This window comes from Vombatus ursinus, unplaced genomic scaffold, assembly GCF_900497805.2.
Source record: "Vombatus ursinus unplaced genomic scaffold, bare-nosed wombat genome assembly UNPS02003292.1, whole genome shotgun sequence".
Lineage (NCBI taxonomy): Eukaryota > Metazoa > Chordata > Mammalia > Diprotodontia > Vombatidae > Vombatus > Vombatus ursinus.
In genome coordinates, this window is record NW_020943070.1 from 4,270,360 (window position 1) to 4,295,873 (window position 25,514).

The 25,514-nt window shown below is 48.1% G+C and overlaps 1 protein-coding gene across 4 annotated transcripts in view; it reads left to right on the forward strand.

Moving 5' to 3' along the window:
• Positions 1-25,514, forward strand: part of CARD10 (caspase recruitment domain family member 10) — a 49,454-nt gene that overhangs the window by 5,498 nt on the left and 18,442 nt on the right. For all 4 annotated transcript variants that reach the window (XM_027873980.1, XM_027873964.1, XM_027873973.1 and 1 more), the window contains exons 2-12: positions 354-584; positions 1,401-1,538; positions 3,206-3,531; positions 9,384-9,578; positions 11,173-11,310; positions 14,049-14,174; positions 19,301-19,492; positions 20,332-20,466; positions 21,100-21,215; positions 21,438-21,466; positions 22,159-22,282. In XM_027873980.1, the coding sequence (XP_027729781.1) occupies positions 371-584; positions 1,401-1,538; positions 3,206-3,531; positions 9,384-9,578; positions 11,173-11,310; positions 14,049-14,174; positions 19,301-19,492; positions 20,332-20,466; positions 21,100-21,215; positions 21,438-21,466; positions 22,159-22,282 (1,733 nt within the window). In that variant the 5' untranslated portion in view covers positions 354-370. The remainder of the gene's footprint in view (positions 1-353; positions 585-1,400; positions 1,539-3,205; positions 3,532-9,383; positions 9,579-11,172; positions 11,311-14,048; positions 14,175-19,300; positions 19,493-20,331; positions 20,467-21,099; positions 21,216-21,437; positions 21,467-22,158; positions 22,283-25,514) is intronic.

Below are 25,514 nucleotides of genomic sequence, written 5' to 3' on the forward strand. Positions count from 1 at the left end.
TCTTCCCGTGTCTCAGCCTGTGTTCTCAGGTTCTTCCCAGTTCTGGTATTCTGTGTTCTAAGGTTTTTCCTAGATCTGATGTTCTTTGATCTCTTCCACCTGTAACGTTCTATAATCTTAAGTCTTTTCCAGTTCTGATGTTCTTTGTTCACAGGTTCCATTCTGTGTTTTAAGGTAACTTGCTGGCTCTCATATTCTAGGATTTTTCTGAAGTAATCCATCCCCCCATGTAGCTTTTTCTTTTTTCTTTTTGACTCTATGGGTTGACTTAGCCAGGTAGGGCCATATTTCCTTGCCTTCAGAGCCCCTAACCCTCACAGGGCACCTGTATTGTTCCTCCCATGTGACTATAGACTCAGAGGATGCAGCCATGAGGCCCCCATTGGCAGCTGAAGTGGAGGAGGAGGTGGGCTCTGAGGAAGAAGAGTTGTGGGAGAAAATCGAGGGTATCCGGCACAAGCTGACTCGAGCCCTCAATCCCGCCAAGCTCACCCCGTATCTACGCCAGTGTCGCGTGATTGATGAGCAGGATGAAGAGGAGGTGCTAAGCACCTATAGTTTCCCCTGCAGGATCAACCGAACTGGTGAGAAGCTGGACCCTTTGGGCTGAGGGAGAGAGCAGGAATGGGGCTTCTTAGGAGGTATTGTTGGAGGCTTTCTTTCTTCTGGGAGTGAACATTGTCATACGATGGAAACCTGGGGTCTAGGATACTTGGGTTAGAGATTGCAGCTCTGCTGTGTGCTCTTGGGCAAATGACTTCCCTTCCCTGGGCCTCTGTTTCTCCATCTTAAAATGAGGTAAGGGGACCAAAGTGATGTAATAATAGCAGGTAGGATTTAACATTTGCAAGGTGCTTTACATATGTTAACTCATTTGATCCTCACAACAACACTAAGAAGTAGCTTCTATTATTATCCCTATATTACAGATGAGAAAACAGGCAGATGGATTAAATGACCTTCTCGAGGTCACAGAACTAGTAAGTGTCAGTGGTGGGATTTGAATTCAGGTCTTCCTGAGTCTAGGTACCGTACCACCTACCTAATATAAAAGATCCTTTCCATCTCTCTTCCTTCTTCTGTAAAATGAAATTAAAGGATGATAAAATTTAGAGCTATTTTAATTGTGCCAAAAGACCTCAAGTTAGGGTCTCTTCTAGTTATAATTTCTATGAACTTTTGTAATTTTGTGAAGGTCTAAAACATGAATGTTTGTGGCGTAATACCTGAGTACTGGTCCACAGCCTTAGGCATGTCTGTTTCCTTCTCTTGGCCTCAGTTTCCCCATCTGTAAAATAAAGGTGTTGGGATAAATAATCTGTAAGATCTCTTCTAACTCAAAGTCCTAATGCTTCATCCGTTCTTAGCTACAGCCCCTCATTTTATCCCTCTCATCCCAGGGCGACTGATGGATATCCTGAGATGTCGAGGTAGGCGAGGTTATGAGGCTTTTCTGGAGTCCCTAGAGTTCTACTACCCAGAACACTTCACCTTACTGACGGGGAGGGAACCTGCTCAGCGCTGCTCCATGATCTTGGGTGAGTAAGCCTTCTCTTTTTCTTCTCTGTAGGAGAGAGTCCTTGGAAATAACTGCTTTGAATTTCAGAGAAGAGATATACAGTAGGGGATCCTAGGGATCCCAAATGAGGCCCAAAGGGTCTTGTCTGCTCCGTGTATTATTGGGGGATAGGAAGAGAGGGAGGGGACATCAGGTGACCGGCTGGTTGTTAGGCTTTGGATAAGCCTGTTCTTTCTCTAGCCTGTTTCTTCTTCTATACAATGTGAATGATAACAAAGCTTGGTGTAATGGAAAGAACATTGGTTTTGGAGCTGAAGGACCTGGTTTTAAATCCAGACTGCTGTTTATAAGCTATGTGACCTTGAGGCCATCTCCAATAATTTCTCTAGGCTACCGTTTGCTCAGCTGTAACGTGGGCATTTGCCTCACTGGATGATTTTGAGGAAAGCCCTTTGTGAACCTTAGAACACTACACAAATGTGAGGGGTCACTATTACTCTCCTCTTCTGGAAGAGCAGATCTGCCTGTGTTCAGCAACAGGAAGAATGTAAGGCAGATAGGAGGAAGGACTTCCTGAGAGAGGATAGTGTGTGTGCGCGTGTGTGTGCGTGTGTGTGTGCGTGAACACTGGAATAGGAGAGTATCTTAGCTTTTCCATCTTTTGAGAAATATTATATTAGTATATTTTAAATGATATCATTTGTTTTCTATGTCACTTTCCATTTCCAAGTATACTTCCTCTGCCCCTCTCCAGAGGCCTCCTTTATAGCAAAAGGAAGAAAAAAAAATTGGTTCAGCATAAGTACCCACACATCTGCCCTATTCACCAGTATATGTACTCCTTCACAACTGCCCCTTCCAAGGAGGGAAGGTGGTTCATTTTTTCTGTAGAGATTTAAGAATAGATTTGATAATGTTCAGTTGCTATCCTGCTTGAATGGAGAAGACTGATTCAGATGATAAAGGAATATACTGTGATTACATTGCTATAAGGAACTCTAGGATGAGGAAATACCCTTCACCAATGTGGGTCAGCACCTGCTCTGCAACTCAGAATCTCAGAGAGTATTGAGAAGTTAAGTGACTTACTTGTCCAGTGTATGTCAGAGATGGGACTTGAATCCAGAATGTCCTAGCTCTGAGGCCAGCGGTCCATCCTCTACAGAAGACCACAAGTAATATTTCGCTATATAGCTATATCTAAATAGCTAGATGGTTGGGACATCTAGGTGGAGAAGTGGATGGAGCGTCGGGCTTGGAGTTAGGAAGACTCATCTTCCTCAGTTCAAATCTGACCTCAGACTCTTACCAGCTATGTGACCCTGGGCAAGTCACTTAACCCTGCTTGCCTCAGTCTCCTTATCTGTAAAATGGGCTGGAGAAGGAAATGTCAAAACACTCCAGTATCTCTTACAAAAAAACCCAAGTGGGGTCACAAAGAGTTGGAAATGACTGAACACGATAGATCGGTAGATAGAGATTCCTAATTTAAAAGTACTTATTTTGATATGCTTTTATTTCCCACTTAATAGAAGAGGAAACTGAGACTTGGTGAGCGAGAATGATTTGTCCAGCTCGTTAAATGGCTAAGCCAGGACTAGAACCCGGGTCGATGGGTCCCTTTGGGACTTTGAGGGGGAGCTGAGCAGGCCCTGGGAGGCTCACTGGTCACTCGCCCCCTTGCAGATGAGGAGGGTCCCGAGGGCCTGACCCAGTTCCTGATGACAGAGGTGAGGCGGCTACGGGAGCAGCGCAAGGCCCAGCTACAGAGGGAGCAGCAGTTGCAGGCCCAGACCCGGGCTCTGGAGGAGGAGCGGGCCACACTGGAACGCAAGCTAGGGGAGCAGCTGCAGGCCCAAGAGCGGTGTCAGCGGCTCCGCGAGGACTGGGAGTCGGGGAGCCTGGAGCTACTGAGACTCAAGGAGGAGAACTACATGATAGCCATGCGCCTGGCACAGCTGAGCGAAGAGAAGAACACCGCCGTCCTGCGCAGCCGAGACCTGCAGCTGGTGGTATGGGCCAGGGGTCCTGGGAGTCAGCGGAGGTCGGGGGTGATGTGCGGGCATGTGCTCTCCTTCCTTAAGAACCTGCCTAGCTCCCTTCTGTGATGTTCAGCCTACTTTGGTAGAGAGAGCACTGGCTTTGGTGTCGGAGAATCTGAGTTTGAATTCCGGTCACCACTTCCAAGCTGTGTGACCTTGGGCTAGACCCTTTACTGTTCTGGGCCTCAGTTTCTTCATCTACAAAATGGGAGGAATTTTACTGAATCTCCAGGTTATTATATGGATCAAATGTCGCAATGTCAGTAAGGCTTTTTAAATTTTAAAAAAAATATAGATAGATAGACCTATCATTACTAGATCAATGATTATAGTCTACGGGCAATAGAAACATCGAGGTGGCGCAGTGGATAGAGTGCTGGGCCTGGGGTCATGAAGTCCTTAGTGTCCCAGACACCTGTTACCTTTGTGACCCAAGGCAAGTCAGTGCCTCAGTCTCCCCAACTGTAAAATGGGGATAATAATAGCACCTCCCTCCCAGGGCTATTGTGAGGATCAAAGCAGATAATTTCTAAAGTGCTTTGCAAACCTTGCAGTGCTATAGCAATGCTGTATTATTATTAATAGTAGGTGACATGCATCTGTTGATCTAAGGTTTGCATGAGGCTTTATAAAAATAATCTCACCTGAGCTTCACGATAGCCCAGTGAGGGAGGTTGGGACATCAGGGAAAATCATTTGATCTGGCATAAATTCATGTGATCGTGTGGGGTGTAGTGACCAGTGCTAGACTTGGCATCAGGAACACCTGGGTTCTAATCCTGCCTCTTGGCATGTCCTGGGAGGGACCTTGGACCAGTCATTTAACCTCCCAGTCTCCTCATCTATGAAATGGAAATAACTGTAGCACCTACATCTAGGGTGGTTGTGAAGATCACGTAAGATCATATGTGTGAAGTACTTTGAAAACCTTAAAGGCCTACAGAAATGGAAGTTTTCAGTATTAAATTTTTGATTATTTTTGGTCTTGATCCATGACTTTATTGACATAGGGAGCTCTTGGAGTGAAAACTATATCACTTGTAAATTATATTCTTAGCGGATTGCCTTGGGCGCCGAGAAGCTGTGATTTGCTCTCCGTTAACATCTGTGTCATTATAAATCATCAAGAACATAAAAATCCTAGATCTCGATCTGGAAGAGACCTAGGATGCCACTGAGTCTGATACCCTCCCCCCCTTCCATTTTACAGGTGAGGAAACTGAGGCCCAGAGAGGGATTTGTCCACGGTCACATAGCTAGTGTCAGAGACAGGATCTGAACCCAGGTCCTTCTGACTCGAAGATGGCCCTCTGTTTATATGTCATGCTGCCTCTCCATCATTATTATTATTATTTCCATCATTATTATTGTATCACTATAGCTGACTCCTTTGGCCAGAGCATCATGCAGTTCAGGGTGGGGTCTTGGTTCTCAGTCACTGTGGATCACTTTGCTATTCTAAAGTGGTAGACACCTTCCCTCTGTCCTCTACTCCCCACCTTTTATTTTTTTAACCACAAAGGCTTGATATGAATCATGTGGCAGATGGGGTAAGAAAGTGTAGCTGGCTTAGACCAAACCTCTCTCCTAGAGGTGGAGTCCAGTGTGCTTTCTTTGACTCTTTGCCATCAGTCATACACAAAGGGGTCGCAGGGTCCTGTCTGTGTTGTAGCGTGGGCCCAAGGTTGGGCTGTGATACGAGGTGTGCATGAATGGAGCTCCTGGGTCCGCCCGGTGGTTGTTTATGAGGTTGTTGTGGGCCTGTAGGCTGATTGTCATGATTTGTGTGTGGCTCTAGGCAGCTTGCATGAGGTTTGGTTTGTGTGTCTGTGCTGTTGATCGTACATGAGAGTGTAGATTGGTTGTAATCATCGCAAGCGAAGTAGAGGTGATTCTCCATCAGGTACTGTGTAAATTCTGTGGCCTCGAAGTTGGAGAGAGTCAGAATGAATAAATGAATCAAAAAGCATCTATTAAGCACCTGCTATGTGCCAGGCACTGGGATAGGCACTGTGGTAGGATACAGGGACAAAAGGAAAATAATGTAAAAAAATGTAAGCCTCAAGGAGCTTAAATTCTTTCTGAGACCTAACTACCCAGCTCTGCTATTAACCATGCCCCAACTCCTCTCCCTCCCTCCCTCCCAACCTTGGGTTCTGCTCTGAGATTCTATAATTCTGTGCTCTCTGCTCCTCAACTTGTGGCTATAGGGGGGTGTATTGGTGTTAGGCTTTAGGTTAGGGGTGTGTGTGTGTGTGTGTGTGTGTGTGTGTGTTTGTATGTATGTATGACTAATCTTGAATGAACATCAGGTACCGACAGCCTTTCTATCGTATTTCCTGACCTGGAAGCAAAAATGAAGATTTCTTTCTGAGCCTCATATGGGGAGGGGGCTGGTCCTTGCTTCTCTGGTCTTTGAGATGCCTGTAGTCTTGGGAAGGGTACTAGTCTGGGAACTGGGAGACCTGGATTTGAGTGCTGACTCTGTCTCTATCTCCCTTTTTCATCTTGGGCAAGTTGTTCCTCATCTCTGAGCCTCAGTTTCCTCATATGTAATAATATTAATAATAGATCTAACAAGCTATTATTAATTTATCATTTTATTATTAATATATTTATTTTATAAATTTATATATTTATAAATATAATATATAAATATATTTATAATTTAATCAATATATTATTAGTAAATATAAATAATATTTATATAGCCCTTCAAGCCTTGCAAAGCACTTTAGAAATATGATCTCATTTGATTTGCTCCTAATAGCTACCCAAGGAGGTAAGTACTATTATCCTCATTTTATGAGGGAGGAAATAAGAGGGTCAAATGACTTGCCAGGGTCATACAGTAAGTCATAGGATCATAGAATTGTAAATTTAGAGCTGGGAGGGACCTTCCAGATCATTTAGTTCCAATTCTTCCATTTTGTAGATTAAGAAACTGATGCTGAGACAAGTCAAGTGACTTACTCAGGACGGCATGGCCAGTAAGTGTCTGAGGCACAATTCAAACCCTGGTTTTCTTAACACATCTCCAGCACTAAGGGCCCTTTGGGATCTAAAAGAAGGAGCTGACTCTGTGTGTGTGTGCGCGCTTGCATGTGTGTGCACCTGTGTCTTCCTCTGGGGCCTGCGCCGTGGGGCGTGTTCTTTTCCAAGGTGATTTCTCCACTGTGGGCACCCTCTAGGCACCAGGCTCTGGCACACACTGAAGGGTTGCTGGGTAAGGACTGGCGTGTGGGTGGGAGGGGACGCCGTGCCATGAGTTCATGGAGACCTTTGGCCAACAATGACTGCATTCTTCTGCTGCCCCTGTTCTTGACCTGACATTTTTCTAAGGACTTCACGGTTATGCCCCTTTGATTTGCGCTATTCATAGGAGTCGCAGCCAACTCTGGAATTCTGGGAAACCTTTTCAACATGCAGTTTTCTGACTTTCAAGGACATGCCGTAACTCTACCTAGATGTTAACTGGGTATTTTGGTGTGTAAGCTCTGCTGAGTAGTCCTTCAAGTCGCTGATAGGGTTCAGCTGAGTTTCCATTTGACAAGTATTTATTGGGACTCTGAGAGCAGAATCAGGGAGCAGAGGTGGTCACAGCTGGAAGAAATGGGAATATGTAATGTCAGAACTTTTTAGATTCTCACAACTGGAAAGGACGTTAGCATGCAGAATATACCTGAACTGGAAGGAATCCTACAAAGTGGAAGGATTTCAGAGCTGGGGGCGAGGTCCTTAAAACATAGAATGGCAAAGTTGGAGACGGGGCCTTAAAAAACATTGATCGCAACTCCTCATTTTACAAGTGAGGGGACTGAGGCCTAGATGAGGAAATGCTGCCCAAGGTCACATAGGGAGTTAGCATTAGAGGGACCAGGTGCATCAAATGTACAAAAAATATTAGAATTTTACTCTGAAACAATATATTTTATATATTAATATATCCACATATCAGTCCAGCATATTGAGATATTAATATGTCAGTATATTAACACAGCATATTGATATATTACTATACTATATATTATATATACTACATATTATATATTATTGTATATACTATATATAAATATATAATATATAAACATAGTGTATTGATGTGTTAACATAATTTTATTAATATAATATATACTTTTATTGCTATGGTATATTAATATAATTTTATTAGTATAAGTATATCTATTATAATATATATTAATATACTTTCACTCTGAAATTTCATTCTGTCTCTATTTTATCTGCCTTAAGGATAAAGAAGTGCACTGCATTTAAGAATATTTCCTTTGAAGTATTCTTAAGTTCTGGTCCTTCTAGTGTTAATGGCAGGGCTGGGGATGCCACGATGCCATGGCTCACGCAGACAGTAACAACAATAATAAGTGACTGGCATTTTTGGAGAGAGCGCTTTAAGATTTACAAAACACTTCACAAGTGTGACCTCATCCGGTCTTCACGATTATCTTGGGAAAGAGATGTTTTTATGATGAACGTTTTACAAATGAGGAAACTGAGACAGACAGTGGTGAAGTGGCTTAGTCAGGGTCACTTGGCTTGTTAAATGTCTGAGGTGGGGTGTGAATTCAGGACTGCCTGATTCCAGGCCTTGTACCCTGTCCATCTGAGGCAGGATTCAAAGTTGGGTGTTCTTGACTCCACATCTGGCACTAAGGGCTCTTCAGGGCCTCAAAGAATTGTCCCACTGTGTGTTGTTACCATGTGTTCTGCCCCCTTAGAACGGTTCAATGCCTGTTCCTCTCCCTCCCTTATGCCATTACTTCAATCCATCAAACATCCCTACTGTGCGCCAGGCATAGTCAAGCCGCTAGCACATGAAGACACAGACAAAACTGTCTCTGCCCTCATTGAGATCCCTTTCTCCTGGACTTGCGGGGTGGGAGACGACACATAGAAAGATAAGTAGATACAGGATAAGTGGAAGCAGTAGAGGGCATTCTCAACTTGGGGAGTCCGGAAGGGCTTCCCGTTGGAGGGGGCTTGCCTACCATGGCTTCAAGGAATAGGGGATCACGTGGGTGAAAGCCTCAGTTTCTTCATCTGTAAATGAGAATAACAATGCCTGGGTCACCTACTTCCCATGGTTCTTGGGAGGGAAAGTATTTTGGAGATCAAAGGTTTATTGGTTTAGAGCCAGAAGGGTCCAGACCTCCCATTTTACAAGTGAGGAAACTGAGGCTCAGGGTCACAGAGTAAATTTGCCCAGGATCACATAGTAAATAGATCTGAGATGAGACTTGAACTCAGGTCTTCCTGACTCTGAGGCCATTCATACTGGTGCGCGGATATTCAAAATGGCCCATAAGCACTGGGGAAATGTGAGTTGTAGTTAATTTGCATTCACTTTGCATATATTTTGTTTTTATTATCTGTGGATGTGTGGTTTCCTTATATAGTATGTAAGCTCCATGAAGGCAGGGACCGTTGCTCCTCTGTACCTTTGTATCCCCAGTGCCTGACACACGGTGGGTGCTTAAGAAATGCTTATTGACAGATTAATTGATTGCTTCTTGAAAGGCCTTGCTGATTGGCTGCCCAATGGAACAACTAACCAGTCCCCAAATCCCTTTCCCTGGCCATCATTTCCCTTTGTGTGTTGTCTCCTCTGTTAGAATGTAAGCTGCCTGAGGGCAGGGGCCCTCTCACTTTTGTCTTTGGTTCGCCTGTGCCTGATACACAGTAGTTGCTTTGATAATACTCACAGATGATTGTTATTAAAAGATGAAGGGCTGAGACATGGGTAGGAAGTGCATCATGGCTTAGGGCCCCAGCTGACCATCTCTCCCTCCCTGCTCTCCTCCCAGGTAGACCAGCTTCGGTGCAAGGCGAGCCGGCTGGAGGAGGAGTGCTCGATGCTCCGGAGAGCTCGGAGCCCAGCCCCCTCTGCCCTAGACGTGGAGGAGAAGGATCCCGAAGCACCCGACCTCATCTCCGAGCTGCAGGCTGAGAATCAGAGACTGACCACTTCGCTTCGAGAGCTTCAGGAAGGCCTAAAGCAGGTCCTGAGCCCTGGAGGGTTGGGTGGGCCAGGACCCCCTCCCGCACCTCCTTTTCTGTCCTTATGAAGGCTTCTGGTGGTGGGGAAGGTGAGAATCCAGGGACAGGGACAGTGTTCTGTCCTGTTTTGTTCTCCCCTCCTCCCTTCTCTTCTCCTCTTCTTCCCCAGAGTAAGGGAAAGGACATCGGACACTGAGCGAGGACACTTGGACATGGCATCGTATTTGGCCACCTGTGAGCTGTGCAACTGTGGCATCTGACCTTGCCTCTGGGCCTCAGTTTCTTTATCCATAAATGAGGATAATTAATACATTCACCCTCTATTCCCCCCAAGAGCTGTAAGGAAAGTTCTCAGAGTAGAAACTTTGAAATTTATAACAGGGGAGGCAGATAGATGTTTCCCAATCTAGGACTGAGGCTGCCGTGTACATTGGAGAATAACTTTAGTTCTTTGGCTTATAGAGTTAGCAGGGATGACTTAGTTCTTTTTACAGAAGAGGAAACTGAGGCCGTTTCCTTGGAGAGTAGATTTAGAGCTGGAAGGGACCTCAAGCCATTCAGTCCAGCTCTCTTATTTTACGGATAAGAGGCCCAAGGAAATGAAGGGATTTGGAGTCATAGCTGGGGCTAGAGGGAATGTTAGAAGTCATCTGGTCCAACTCTCTTATTTCTTTTACAGATGAGGAAACTGAACCCCAGTCAATGAAACAGCAGGGTTTTAGACTGAGGTCCTCTGAATTGGAATCCAATGACCCTCCCTCCCTTCCTTTCTTTTTTTCTTGCTTGCTTCTTTCCTCCTTTGTTCTTTCTTTCCTTCGTTCCTTCATTCATTCTTTCCTTTCTTCTCTCTTTCTTCCTTCCTTCCTTCCTTCCTTTCTTCCTTCCTCCCTTTGTTCTTTCTTTCCCTCCCTCCCCTTTGTTCCTTTTTTCCTTCCTTCTGTCTCTCCTTCCCTTTCTTTTTCTTTTCTCTTTCTTCTTTCCCCATTCAACTTGATTTTATTATCGGCCCCCAATTCTTTCCCTTCCCCACCCATTGTGAAGGCAAGAAATACAATACCCATTATGCATATGAAGTCATGCAAAACAAATTTCCACATTTAGCTGTCTGTGTTCTTACCACGACATTTACTACTATTGCTTTATTTTTTTCAATTAACGAGCATTTATTTCTCTCCCTCCCACCTTTGCCCCAATTAAAACAAAAGAGAAAAAAACAACCCTTATAACAAATAGTGAAGTAAAACACATTGCTATGTTGGCCGTACCCGAGATCTGTGTCTTATTCTGCATGCTGAGTCTAAGCTGGGTGGTGGCCCAAGACTTCATCCTCCAGAATCATGGTCATTGCGTCGATCAGGGATTTTAAGGCCTTCAGTCTTTTCAGTGTGGTTAGGGTAGAAGCTGTGCTGGTTCTGCTCCCTTTCCTCTGGACTGGTCCATCCGGGTCTTCCCAGGTGGCTCAGTTCCTTCTGCTTTGAGTGGCTTGGCGCTGGCTGGCGCTGGTGGCGGGGAGGCGCTTCTTGCCTCCCAGCCTTCTGGGGGCTCTTCCTGCCGCACAGGGGGCATTGGAGTTGTGTCTGCTTTGTGGTTCCCCAGGACCCCGGCTCGGAGCAGATCCTCTTGGACATCTTAGAACACGATTGGAAGGAAGCTCAGGACGATCGTCAGGAGCTCTGTCAGAAGCTCCATGACGTCCAGGGAGAGCTCCAGTGGGCGGAACAGCTTCGGGACAAGGTAAGCTTCCAGCAGGTTGGGCGTGGGAGACCTGGGAACCAGGATGCCTCTGAGTCTGCCTGGCATTCTCAAGGCCAGATGCAATCTGGGACCACGCCAGGTCCTAAGAGGCCATAGCAGAAATTGCTTTGAACTGAGACCGAGAGACCAGGGTTCAAATCCTGGCTCTACTCCTAAAGCTTTGTGACCCTTCAAAAGCGACTTCCCCTCTCTGACCCACCCTCAGTTTCCTCCTCTGAGAAGTAGACACAACAGTGCCTATATTCCCTACTTTATGACGTTGTGTCTGGGAAGATGCTTTGTAAACTTTAAAAATGCCCATAGAAATGGGAGCTGTGATAGAGTGGAGTGAGCCGGGCTGTGGAGTCTGAGGCCCTGGGTTCAAATCCCACCTGTTCACCATTTGCTACCTTTCTAACTTTGGGCACATCATTTAGCCTGTCTGGGCCTCAGTTTCCTCATCTGAAAATGAAGCGGTTGGACTAACTGCCAGTCACTGCCCCTCTGTGGGCCTCAGTTTCCTCATCTGTAACGTAGTGGAGCAGGTGGCCCTACCTGGAATTGGGATCCTTAGAGCCTTCTTTTTCACACCCCTCTGGCCATGCCTTCCTTGGTGGTCTTCAGAGGAGGATTAAGGTAACAGCAGAGTGGGGGACCCCCATCAGGAATCCTCAGTTACATCCTAATAATACCTCCTGTTTCCATAGATTTACCCTTTCCCACACTGTTCCCTGTCACAGCCCTGTGTTTTTATGAGCATGACTGTGCCCATTCTGCAGATGAGCACACTGAGGCTTGGAGAAGGGAAGTGACTTGACCAGGATCAGACAGCTGATAAGTGGCCTGGCCAGGCCTGGAACTCTGGCCTTTGTGACTCCAGGGCCCCCGCCTCCCCCTTATCCTCTCCTTCACACTGCGCCTGAGACTCCTCTTTGGGTCAGCTCCTGATGACCGCCTTTCCCCAGGGTCCCATCTGTTCTTTTAAAAACAAGTCTCACTGATGCCTTTTGTTGTATGGAACAGTCATTTCCTGCCGTCGTCCCCTCCCATGGAACCCTTCCTCGTAAGCCAGAACAGAGGCTAAGCCACGCTGAGAGCATCTGCAGTGCTCCAGACCCAGGCCTCTCTGGGGAGATGAGGGGAGGGCGGGGGAGGGTGGGGAAGGGCGTAGCTTGGCTTCGCACCTGAACCAATATTGGTCGTTGCATTAGGCTGAGCTCATCTGCCTTTCAGGATAGTTTGCTCTCCTGCTTCTGTTTGCTTCATTTGACATCGGTCAGTCTATCGACAGACATTTGTTAAAAGCCAGGAGTTGTAGAAAGCACCAGCAATACACTGAAAGGCAAATCGGACAGTCCTGGATTTAGAGCTGGGGGGACCTCAGCATATGGAAACTGAGGCTCAGGGTCACAGAGCTGGTAACAGTCAGAAGCAGGATTTGAACCCAGGCCTTCAGGCTCCAAGTCCAATACTCCATTCACTGAGAAACATTGCCTCCTGTGTCTTAGTTTTCAGCTTGTTCTCCACATTCCTCATGTTTGTTTATCAGGGGCTCAGTAATATTCCATTATATTCCTAAACCATCACTGGAGAAGCCATTCCCTAGAGAGCCTTGTTCTTGGCTGACCCAGTCTATTGAATCATGGCCCTAACTGGGCCAAGGTCATGGAGTCCACTCCCACTGGATCGTTGACCTCACTCCATTCTATTGTTAGGAGTAAAAATCAATTCACTAAGCATCTCTTAAGTGCCTACTCTGTGCAAAGCCCAGGAGTTACCAAGACAAAAAATAAACCTCTGCCCCTGAGGAACATACGTTCTATCTGATGGCCACATGTATCCTGGTTCTCCATGAGGTCTGTAGTGTGGAGGAGCCAAAAACACTTGAATTTGGCTGCACAAGGCTTGGGTTCGAGTCTCAGATCCCCTGCTTGTTAGCTGTGTGACCTTGAGGAAGTCACTGTCCTATCAGTCAATCAGTAAGTGCCTACTATGTGTCAGGCACTGTGCTAAGCTGGGGAGGATAAAAAAAGAGAAGAGGAAGTCCCTGCCCTCCAGTTTAATGGGGGTTACAACAATCAATCAATAAACAATTATTAAGCTCCTCCTATGTCCTAGGCACTGTGCTAAGCCACGAAGAGGCAAAAGATAGCCCTTGCCCTCCAGGGGCTTACAGTCTAATGAAGGAGAACCTTAGTTTCCTCAAATGGAAAAAGATGGGGTTGGACCAGATGACTTCAAAGGGCCTTTCTAGGTCTAACCCTAAGTCTGTGATCTGCAAGATAGAGACAACCCGACTTTTCCTATTAATAAATGCCTCCAACATTTAATAATAATAGCAGCCAGCACTTATAGATCACTTAATGGTTTGCAAAGCACTTTCCAGGTTATTTTATTTGATCCTCACAAAAACCCTGTAATGGAGGTCTATTATCATCCCCATTTTACATATGAGAAAACTGAGGTTGAATGACTTGGCCTGGGCCTCCCAGCTGATAGGCATCTGAGGCAGGATTTGAACTCTCCATCTTGAGTCCTCGCTCTATCCATTCAGCCATCTAAACTAGCTGCTTCCCGGTTTCCATAGAAGTTTTTGCACGTTATCTGCTTTGAGTTTCTCAAGAGCCGCGATACAGCCAAGCCCTTTGTAAACTGTTAAGTGCCATGGAAATGTGAAGTCCACCTGTAAATGTCTGATCGCCTGGTTTCCTGATGCTCCCCCTTATTTCACCCCCCAGTACCTACGGGAGATGGAAGACCTGCAGCTGAAGCACAGGACCCTGCAGAAAGACTGCGGCCTTTATAAGCACCGAATGGCCACTGTCCTGGTGCAGCTGGAGGAGATTGAGAAGGAGAGGGACCAGGTGAGACACCCTTCTGCCCAGCTGCGCTTAGCTATGAGCCCCCGACCCGAGCGAGGAGCTGGTCTGATGTGGCCGTCTGCCTGCAACGGATGCCCAAAGCCATTCATTCATTGCTGATGCTCCAGGGACGGGACCTGGGACCCAGCTTAGAGAGGCGGGGCTGGGCCGGGCCCTTATCACCGCCACTTGTCCCTTACTGGGGTGAAAGGGATTCTTGGTCGGGTTTGGGCTGGGCTAGGTGCTCTGAGGTCTTTCCCAATTTGGAGAGTCTGAGATTCAGTGGGAGGTGTTCCCTTGGGGTTCAGGTGCCCCACAAGTCATGACTTTGACCAGCAATGACACGAGGGGAAGGTCCCTGGACCTAACCACAGCCACCAATTCTCTCTCTCCTTCAGACGTCTGGTTCTCCAACTTAACAACCAGCAAATCATCTCAGTTCTCTGGGCCTCACCTTCCTCACTTGCAAAAAGAGGGGGCTGGGTATTGTGGTATGGGACAAAGAGTCCCGGATCTGGGTATCGAGAGGGTCTTCGTCTTGTCTCCATATGACCTCTGTCAAGTTCCTTTCCCTTTCGCTAGGTCCCAGCTGCAGCTCTCTGGCCGGACCTTTTCTCTGCGGCTCAAGGGTCAGTCCTTCCCTCCTAGTCTCTTAACCACTCTAGTACAAATGCTGGCTTAATCAACTAGTTCCTCCTTCCTGGAAGCTATTATTATTACTTTATCATTATTATTTTCATGCTATTTTTACATGATTACTTTTTGTCCTCCCTGAAGGAGGAAGGGATGGAGTGAGTGCTCTCCGGCAATCATTCCCACCCCCTCCTCTGTAGCGCTCTTGATAAGGGGCTGGAAGGGGCTAGAGAGAGTCCTCAGTCGTGGCAGCACCAAGGAGCTGGTTGTTGGTGAGCCCGGGCCGTCCGTCCGAGGCACTGAGTGGATGTTTGGCCGTGTGGCTGCATCAGGTCCAGATATGAGGGAGATAGGAATGGGGCCAGTTAGTCCAGGAAGCCGCTGCTGGCCTCAGTGGCCAGATTAGACCTATCCTACAAATTTCCTGGAATCTGTAACTCAGCACTTTGGGATGCTGTGATTTTCTTGCCTTTTCCTATGTTTCTTTTGTTGCTGGAAAAAAAGTCAGCTTTGGTGGTGTTGGGTTACTGAAGGGAAGGAAGAGGGGGACAGGCCCTTGAGGCCAGGAGAGCAGTGGGAGGAGGGGCACAGGCTTGAAGGGGGAGGTTAAGCTGGGGCTGGTGGCATTGGTAGGGTGATATAGAAGGCTCAGCCAGGAAACGTCACATACATAATAGTGGTGGAAACAGTGTGGGGTCAGAAAGCCTGGGATTATAGTATTTAGAAGGGGCCTGAAGGTCACTAATTCCATACCCCATTTTATAGATGAGGAAACTGAGGCTTAGAGAAGGAGTTTGAATTGCCCAAGGTCACACTAGGCATAGGGAGCTTAGATCTTGAGCTGAAATCAGGCCTTTCCATCTCTCAAGTCCTAGAATTCTATTGATTAATTAGCAAACCTTAAGTTCCTTCTGTGGATAATGTCCTGTTCTTGGCATGGAGGAATATGGAGATGAAAAGTAACACAGTGCCTGCCCTCAGGGAGCTTACGTCCAAACTTCTGTGCCCGGAGAAGTCTATCCCTTCTTGTCTGGACTGTGGTAATAGCCTCCTCCCTCATCTTCCTGCCTTCCGGCTCTTCTCACTCCATCTCAGCCTCCACAGAGACTTTTTTTTTCTTTCTTTCTTTTTTTTTTTTTGGCTAGGCAATGGGGTTAAGTGACTTGCCCAGGGTCACACAGCTAGTAAGTGTTATGTGTCTGAGGCCGGATTTGAACTCAGGTCCTCCAGACTTTAAGGCCGGTGCTCTATCCACTTAGCTGCCCCCACGGGGACTTTCCTAAAGCATAGGTTTGACTACTGACTTCTAGTGGCTCCGTCTAATGTCTCGGATCAGATCTAAAGCCCTCAGTCTGCCGTCTGAACTCTTTGCGCCTGACCCTCGCTACCCTTCCAGCCTTATCATGTGTTACCCGCCGTCATACACTTGGGGATCTGACCCAACTGGCTTTCTTGCTATTCTCTCCGCTCCCCCAATATATTTTAATAAAAATATTTTTAAATATTTAATTAATAATTAAATTAATAATTTAATAAATATTTCTCAATTATATGTTCAAAATTTTAACATTCATTTTTGAAAAGTTTTGAATTTAAATTCTCTCCTCCTCTTCCTCTTGTCTCCCCTCCTTGAGCAGGCAAGCAATCTGATATCAATTACACAGGTGAAGTCATGCAAAACATATTTCCTCATTAGCCGTGTTGCAAAAGAAAAGGCAGACCAAGAAACAAACAAACAAAATAAAACAAAGCCCCGCCCCCCGCTGTTCTTCTTCTGCTAAATTCTGTTTCCTGTCTTCTTGCCTTTGCACTAGCTGTGCCCCCTGCCTGGAATGCCCTCCCAGCTCACCTCTTCTTCTAGTCCTTAGCAGCACTTCCTACTCCATGGGACCTGATCACCCCTTCCTCATCCCCATTACCTCGTGTCTATCTTGTTTACTTACCGTGCCCAGATTGGAAGCTTTTTGAGGGCAGAAATTCTTCATTTTTGAATTGGCGTCTCCCTCGCAGGATATACAGCGGGTCATACAAATGAGAGCTGGAAGGGATCTTAGAATTCATCAGGGCCATTTCCCCTGTTTTAAAGACGATGAAGCTGAGGCCTGGGGAGGACGCCGTCCCCTGCACAGGTCACACAGTTAATAAATGCTAATGAGTGATTGATTAATGCCACAAGGTCAAGTATGATACAAAGGGGTAAAAGAAATCCAGCCAAAGACTCGTGAGAAGTTCTGGGCGGGCAGAAATCCCCGGGTGGCATTGGTGCCAAGGCTGCCCTTCTCCTGCTTTCCAGGCCCCAGTTTCTAGTACCCTGGGAGCCCTGGCCCCAAGGCTGGCTGAGACTGGAATATGCTAATGGGGAGCACTTGTTTGCCTCTCACCCAGCCCCAGGGGCAAGTTCAGATGCGGCCCTCCTCCAGGGCAGGAACAACTTCCCGATGGTCAGCATGGGCTCATGGAAAGGATGGACTACCCAGGAAGGCAGTGAGCTTCTCTTCCCAGAGTGCCACTTGTGGGGCATCTTTTCCTGTTCAGAGGTCCCTTTCAGCTCAGACATGCCAAGCCTTTGCCCTGGCTGTGTCCCCTACTTGGAATGCTCTCCCTTCTCACCCTGGATTCTCAGAATCCCAGCTTCCTTCAAGACTTCCCTTCTGTAGGAAGCATCTCCCTTTTCTAAAGTTTGGATGTACCAATCTCTATATGTCTTGTCTCTCCTACCTCCCTTAGAATATTTAATTTAATTTTTAATGAATAAAAATCTATTTTCTCTCTTCTTTTTCATTGGGAAAAAACAGAAGCAAAACTCTTGTAACCAATATACTGATTTTGCTTTTTCTCTGTCTCCCCAGGGCTTGGTACTTAGTAGGTTCTTAAATAAATGTGATTGATTGAGGAAATAAGACTTGAGGCAGGAAAGGGGCCAGCCCTCCACACTCCAGCCCCGACTTAGTGACTTTTTTCTTCTTATCTCTGCTTAGCGTGTTCTTTCCTGGCCATTCCCCAGCCCCCAGCTGTTGGGGGGTGTGGCCCTTTCTGGCTCTTTCCTCCCTGCCCCAGTTAAGGGATCTGGGCTTCAGTCCCTGTCCTGCTTAGCCTGGGCAGGCGGGATGTTGGGATGTTGGGATGTTGGAACGTTCGCTTTCTTCTCCCGAGTTCACTCAGTGAGGATAAAGCTTTTTCTAGGGACTGAATGAAAGACAGGGAGAGAAAACCTGCTGACTGAGCGGTCTTGTAGAATACAGACACAGTCAGGCTCCATCAGCTCCCATTTCCCTTCCGTGTGGTCACTGCTGGAGCACTCTGGGAGGAAAACCCTCCTGGAGCATTCTTTGACTTGGGTGAGCAGTGGGGAGTTCTGCCTGCTTAAAAGTGGGAGCACAGCCCCAAAGGAGTCACGATAGAAATGCTCTCTACCTCCAGATAAAGAGATGATGTGCCCAGAGCGTAGATTGAAGCAGATTTTTTTCCTTTATTTTTCTTGCTTTTTTTTTTTCTAGAACATGGCTAATGGGGAAATATGTTTTGCATGACTCTATATGTAAAGTGGGCATTGTGTTTCTTGCTTTCTCAATGAGTGGGGGAAAGGAAAAATGTGCAACTGGAAATAGAAATAAAATTAAAAAAAAAACCAACCAAGGTGGTAGGAAGGCAGGGCAGTCAGGAGAGTGAAGTGTTTGGAGTCGTAAGACTTGAGTTATAATTCTGTGACCTTGGGCAAGCCATTTAACCCTCTCTGAGCCTAGTTTCTTCATCTGTAAAATGGGGGTGTAGACATCCTTGGCTTTCAGGGAATCCTCTGTTCCTACTTACTTCACAAAGAGGGATAGAGATAGGCTTAGACCTCCAACTTATTTGATGTGGGGGACTCCCTTTGCAGTACAGGTCCGATACCTGGGGAGGGAGCGGGTCCTCAGGAGAGGCCTTCCGGCTTTGGCTGGGTGGCATCCCTAGAATGTCAGGAACATCCTAGAGGGAACTTGGGGGTGGGAGTAGAAATCCCTTCTGGCTTTGATTCTTTGAGAATAAACATTGGTGGGGTGGCTAGGTGGTATAGTGAATAGAGCACTGGCCCTGGAATCAGGAGGACCTGAGTTCAAATCCAGCCTCAGACACTTACTAGCTACTGACCCTGATTGCCTTCAAAAAAAAAAGAATAAGTGCCAGTTAAACCCAACTCCAGGTTCCTTATCCCATTAAAAGCTGGTGCCTTTCAAGGGCTCCTTTCTACCCATCTCTTGAGCCCATAGTTTCAGATGCCAGTGGGCAGTAGGCATACAAGGCAGTGGAAGGGGTCCTGGATTTAGATGCAGAGGAACTGAGTTCAGATCTTGGCTTGGCCGTCTGCTACCACGGTGCCTTTGGGTAGTTCACTTCTCTTTTGTGGGTCTCAGTTTCCTCTAAGTGTCCTTCTAGAGCTGGGATCCTGTGATGCCTCCTTAAATTTAGGGCCCAGAATGGGACTCAGTCTTCCTGACGTGGTCCGACCCTCCCTGCAGGCCATCCAGAGCCGGGACCATATCCAACTCCAGTATTCGAAGAGTCTGATTGAGAAGGACCAGTACCGGAAGCAGGTGCGAGGCCTGGAGGCCGAGAGGGATGAGCTGCTGACCACCGTCACCCAGCTCGAGGGGGCCAAGGGCTTGCTGGAAGCCCAGCTCCAGCGGGTCCAGGGCAGTGTGGGCATGAAGGTGAGGCGAGTGACACCCCGGAGATGGACGGGACCAGACTGGGGCCGGGCTGGGATGCTGACCAAGGGCATGTGCTCCTGGGATGTGTAGGGAGCTGGCTGCTTAAAGGACTGACTGACTGGATGAAAAACCATTTAAGTGTTCACTGTGTGCCAAGTGCTGGGGACACAAACGGAAAATCCAGTATTCTCAAGGAGTGTGTGTGTGTGTGTGTGTGTGCGCGTGCGTGTGTGTGTGCGTGTGTGTAGTATAATATGCATAGGAGGGTTCAGCCGTCGGGCGATGGCGAGGTCCAGGGGTCAGGAGGGCACAGAAGCAGGGCAGATGGGAAGGCCTGGCGCTTCACTAGATTATCAGAAGGATTCTAACTGGCGACACCTCGCTCGTCAAAGTGGCAGGAGTGGCCTTGTCCACTCTGAAGCCAGAGGGGATAGAGGGACCCATGCCCTTGGTCTTTGGGAAGGGCAAAGGGGGCAAGACAGCCAGAATGGGGCTGACCCTTCAGGCTTCCTGGGATTGAGGATGATTGAGGTTTCTTCTAGAATATGGCGCTGAGTTTGGGGTTTGCCCAAAGTGAGGTGGGAATCTTGAAGCTTGGGAAGGGTGGACTAGGGTTAGACATTCATTCTCTGGGTCTTTTGCTTCTGGAACCTTCCCTGAGTCCCCTATTACTTTGTCTAGATCCTATACTTAGCTGCAATGTGTTGGAATCTCTATAGAGTGTAAGCCCCTTGAGGGCAGAGCTGCCTGCTCTCATCTTGTTGCTACCAAGTACTTGGTGCTTAATGAAGCCTTTTGATTGGTGGGGCCATCACTGACCTTCCCTCCTTTCTCCTCAGGCCTGCAACTCTTCTCACTCCCTCTGCTCCAACCTCAGCAGCACGTGGAGTCTAAGTGAGTGCCCCTCTCTGCTGGGGAGTCTGGACGTGGCTGGTGAGACCACCACTTCTGGAGGATCTGAGCCCCATACTTTGGTAAGAGGCCGAACTCAAAGGAATTGGGGATGGCGGTGGTAGATGGGAAGCAGTTACTGTCCTGGACTTGGGGGTCATTGTCTTGGCTTTGCTGCTTCCTATCTGTGTCACCTGGGACACGGCACTTCCCTCCTCGGAGCCTCAGTTTCCCCATCAGAAAAAAAAAGCAAAACAAAACTGGTCCTCTTACTTCCTAGCTTGAAGAGGATTGTTGAGAAGGAATTCCTTTGTAAACTTCAAAGTCCTTTAGAAAAGGGAATTGTTTCTATGGGCCTGGGTTTCTTAGGTCCCTTGTCTCTGGATGGGGTGTAGCTGAAAGGTGTGGGAGGCCATGTGGGCTGGCATGGAGCCTGGCTTAGAAGCTGGATGATTTGTGCTCCCCAGTTTTGCCCCCGATTTGTCTAAGGCTTGGTCTCCTGACCTGTGAATTGGAGAATAGCTAAGGGGTCATAGGGCTTAGGCCTGAATGAAGTTGCCCACATATCTTCATTTTACAGATGACGACATTGAGGACCAGAGGTTAGGTGACATGCTCAAGGCCATACATAGTACAGAATTAAACTGGGAGCTCTTTGGGAATGGGGAGGGCGAGTGAATGGTGCCCAGACTCCTTGTTGGATCTTCCCTTCCCAGGAGGAGACAGTGGATAGTGAGAAGGAGATCAACCGCCTCTCCATCCTCCCCTTCCCCCCTAGTGCTGGCTCCATCCTCCGGCGGCAGCGAGAGGAGGACCCTGCCCCCCCAAAGAGGTACCAGACCTTGGGAGGGCGTGGCTAGCCCAGGGCATGAGCCGTGTTTGGGCTGAGCTGCTGGTGCTTTCCCAGCTGGTCCTGAGGACCTGGGAGCACTCCTGCCCTACCCACCCCTCCTTGGGGATGACATGGGGGGAGCGGCTGGAAAGTCTTTGTCTCTGGGCCTGGATTCTCTCTTCCTTTACCCCTACCCTCCTCATTCTCTCTCTCTCCCTACAGGTCCTTCAGCAGCACATCTGACATACCAGGTAGTGAAGCCCATGGGCTGTGGGAGGGCAGGGGCTGCACGTGGGCCAGAGGCAGAGATGGGTCCACCCAGCCTAGGTCTTGGCTCAGCAGGCCTTCCTCAAACTAGGAGAGGGTGAAGAGGGAGGGGGTGTCAGGGAGTGCTTTGGTTCCTTTGGAAACCTAAGTCCCTCTTTTCAAGGGATAGTTTCCTGTGTTTCCAGGGTGGAGGAGGATGGGAACCTCGCCCGTCCTTTTTCTGGCTTATGTTTTAATCCTCTTCACTGATGCCAGCCCAGCTTGGACCCCTGGCTTGGGAAACTTTGAATTGGATCCTCCTGTGGAGCAGGAGTGGGGTTCCCAGGGACCCCAAATCTAGAGGAGTGAGCTGAGTGGTGTTTAATCTGGCTTCCTCTCAGCCCAAGCCTTTGGGATCTTGCTAGTACCAGGTTTGATTGCAAAGGTGTTCAGGGAGACCAGCTCTGATGGGCTCAGGGGCCCCGAGGACATCTGGAAGGAACAAGATGGGGACCCAAGGCTTAGAACCTACAAAACAGCGATCTTGGCCCATAGGACTGGGGGCCTCCAGGCTGTGGGGTGTGGGAGGGAGGACCCGGGTCCCAGAGGGCTGCTCTTCCTGCCAATCTCCCTGGCCTTCTGGCCCCTGATCTAAGGGCCAGCACAGACCTACATGCCTGTTCTTTCCCCATTCAAGGGAGCGTCACCCTCAAGCCATGGTCTCCTGGGCTTTCCTCATCCTCATCCTCCGATGTCCTGTGGCCTACAGGGAAGTCAGACACCATTACTGCCCGAGGCTGTGGCTCAGAGATGCTGAATAGGTACTGTAGCTAAACTCTGCTCCCTTCTTTCTTATGGGGTGGGGGTGCTAACCATGGTTGGTGATCGGGCTGAAAAGTGGGAGAGAATGTTAACTGACATTTATCTATGGCTTTGTGGTGATGAAGCCTTGGTATTCATTAGGAACCAAGCCATGCAAAGACTGGCATCCCCATTTTACAGATGAGAAACTGAGGCTCAGAGAGGGAAAGAGACTTATGTTTCTTGTTTCTTTGAAGGGTGTGTGTGTGTATGAGAGAGAGAGAGAGAGAGAGAGAGAGAGAGAGAGAGATGGGGGGAGAGACAGAGAGAGAGACAGAGAGAGGGATTGAGAGAGAGGTAGGGAGAGAGATACACAGAGAGAGACACACAGAGAGAGAGAGATGGGGAGAGAGAGAGATAGAGAGGGAGGGAGAGAGAGATGGGGGAGAGAGACAGAGACAGAGAGAGACAGAGAGAGGGATTGAGAGAGAGGTAGGGAGAGAGATACACAGAGAAAGACACAGAGAGAGAGAGAGACAGGGAGAGAGAGAGAGGGAGAGAGAGAGAGAGAGGGAGAGAGAGAGGGAGAGAGAGAGAGAGAGAGAGAGAGAGAGAGAGAAGGAGAGATAGACAGAGACAGAGAGAGGGAGAGAGAGGGAGAGGGAGAGAGAGAAGAAAGAAAGAGGAGAGAGGAAGAGGAGGGGAGAGATAAGGGAGGCAGAAGGGGGCGTCCTGATAACCTCACACACCTTACTTCAATTCCATCAGGATTGATTAAGCTCCCATTGCATGCTTTTTGACACTCTTGACTGCCCTGTCCTCATAGGGTCCTAGGCAGGGACCGCAGAGCCCATCTAGTTCAATCCCTTCATTGTGGAGGTGAGGACATGAGCCCCTGGGGCCAGCCTGGGATTCGAACTTAGGTCCTTGGACTCTCATTCCACGGCATCACCCGCCTCTCAGTGATTCTGTCTTTTCTGGATTTGCTTGACATTGATGTCTCCTGGTTCTCCCTGTCTTAGAGGATTCATCATTTTTTTCATGACTTATAACTGGGTGTTGATGGAGGCTCAGTCCTGGACCCGGTTCTCTCCTCTCCTAATTCTCCATTCAAGAAGCTGGCGGTGGGTCATGAGATCCTGGATTTAGATCCAGAGCAGTTTAGATCCAGAACATTTTCTGCATTTGAAGTAAAGAGACTTGTCCAAGGTCACACAGATCATTAGCAGCATCGCTAAGATTCAAATCCAAGGCTTCTGGCTCCAGATCTAGGTCTCTTTACTTTTGTACTTTCAGAGAGATTTTGTATCCATCTTTTCATTTGTTTGAGCATCCAAGGGAGGCAAGCAGGTTTGTCCCCCTTTGAGAGGCTCTCTGCCTGCTGCAGGAAACTTTCTGTGCCTGTGTCCAGGCTCTGGTCTCCATACCAAGGCTGGTGTGAATATCTGAGCAAGGATCCCTTCCCCCACCTGCATGCACACGTGTGCGTGCACACACACACACACACACACACACACACACACATGCTCCGAAGCCTCTGTATTGTTTTGTTCTCACAGACTGTGTTTCTGGGGAAGGGGTAAGAGGAACCACCCTTCCCTCTCTTTCCTGCTCCTTTCCGGCCCCCCTCCTGGGCCCCCCAGCGGCCCCTTCCTTTGGGAGCTGGGGCTCAGCACCGCCGTAGGGGCTGTGGCTGCTGTCCAGCCCTTGGCTCTGGAATGTGGGCCTAGCCTGAGTAGTTCATTCACAGGCCCTTCCTGCCCCCGCCTGGAGGCCGTAGGAGGGGGAGCTGCCTTAGCAGCCAGGCCCTTGGTGCCGATGGGGGGACAATGGCTGGGCAGGCAGGCAGGCAGACAGGCAGGGCATTGTGGGAGGGGGATAGACGGTCAGATACGGAGTTGGGGTAGGGGGAAACAGACATAGTTGGAGGGACAGATCTGGAGTGGGGGGGGCTGATGATTAGCCCTACAGAAAGCCAGGTAGAGGGATAGAGGGGCAGACAGATAAAAGGACTGTGAATAGACAGGAATGGAGTAAAGTGGGGGAAGTGAATGGGGTGGAGATGGAGAGAGGTGAGAAATGGGAAAACCAATGCATTCCAGGAGCAGAAAGCTAGGCTCTGGCGTCAGGGTGTGGGTCCAAATCCTGCCCCGGAGACTTACTATGGAGGCTTAGGGAAGTCGCTTAGCCTCGGTTTCCCCATCTGTAAAATGATGCAAGCTCTGATCCAATTCTAGGATCACATATAAATTCTATTTGGTGTATAAAGTCCTTTGCATCCTGGCCCCTTTCTATCTTTCCAGTTTTCTTATACCTTATTGTCTCCCTGAACTCTCCAGGCCAGTACTACTGGCCTATTTGCTGTTCCTTACACATGGCGTTCCATTTCCTATCTCCACACCTTTGCACTGGCCATTCCCCATGCCTGGAATGGTCTCCTTCCTTACCTCTATTTCCTGGCTTCCCTGGCCTCCTTCAAGATGTTACTCAAATCCTTCCCTCAGCTGCTAGAGCTTCCCTTCTGAGATTACCTTCACCTACTCTCTATGTATCTTGTACATACCTAGTATTTGACATGTTGTCCCCATTCGAATCTAAGCTCCCTGAGGGCAGGGACAGCTTCTTCTTTTTCTTTGTCTCTTTGGAGTCCAGTGCCTAGCACCTTTTAGGTACTTGATCTATGCTGGCCTGGTTGCTTCATTGGCTTTCTGATTCTGTAATAATGAGAGATTTCAACAAGCATTAATTAGATATTTGCAGTGGGTGCCAGGCTCTAGTGATATAAAGATGAAACATCCCTGTCCCCAAGGAGCTTACATTTTATTGGAGGATCACACACACACACACACACACACACACACACACAGAATCCTTGGAGGGTGGACAGAAAACTTGCAGTGGGGAGTTGGCAGTGGGGCGGGGGGGAATCAGGGAAGGCTTCCTTAAGGAGAGGTGCCATGTGATCTGAGTCTCAAAGGCAGATTCTACAAGGTAAAGATGATAAGGGACAGTGTGCCAGGCCTGGGGTATGACTTCTGTGACTGCACAGAGCTCAGAAAGTGTAGGAAGGACAGTATGGCTGCCCAGCTTGTGGGTGAGAAACAACAAGTTGTGACTTACCTGGCTTCTGTCCAGGCCAGAAAGAGAGCAGGTTCTGGGTTTGGATGGGTCACCTAACAAATACATATCTGATTTTCTCCCTTCTTTCCTTCCTTCCTTCCTTCCTTCCTTCCTTCCTTCCTTCCTTCCTTC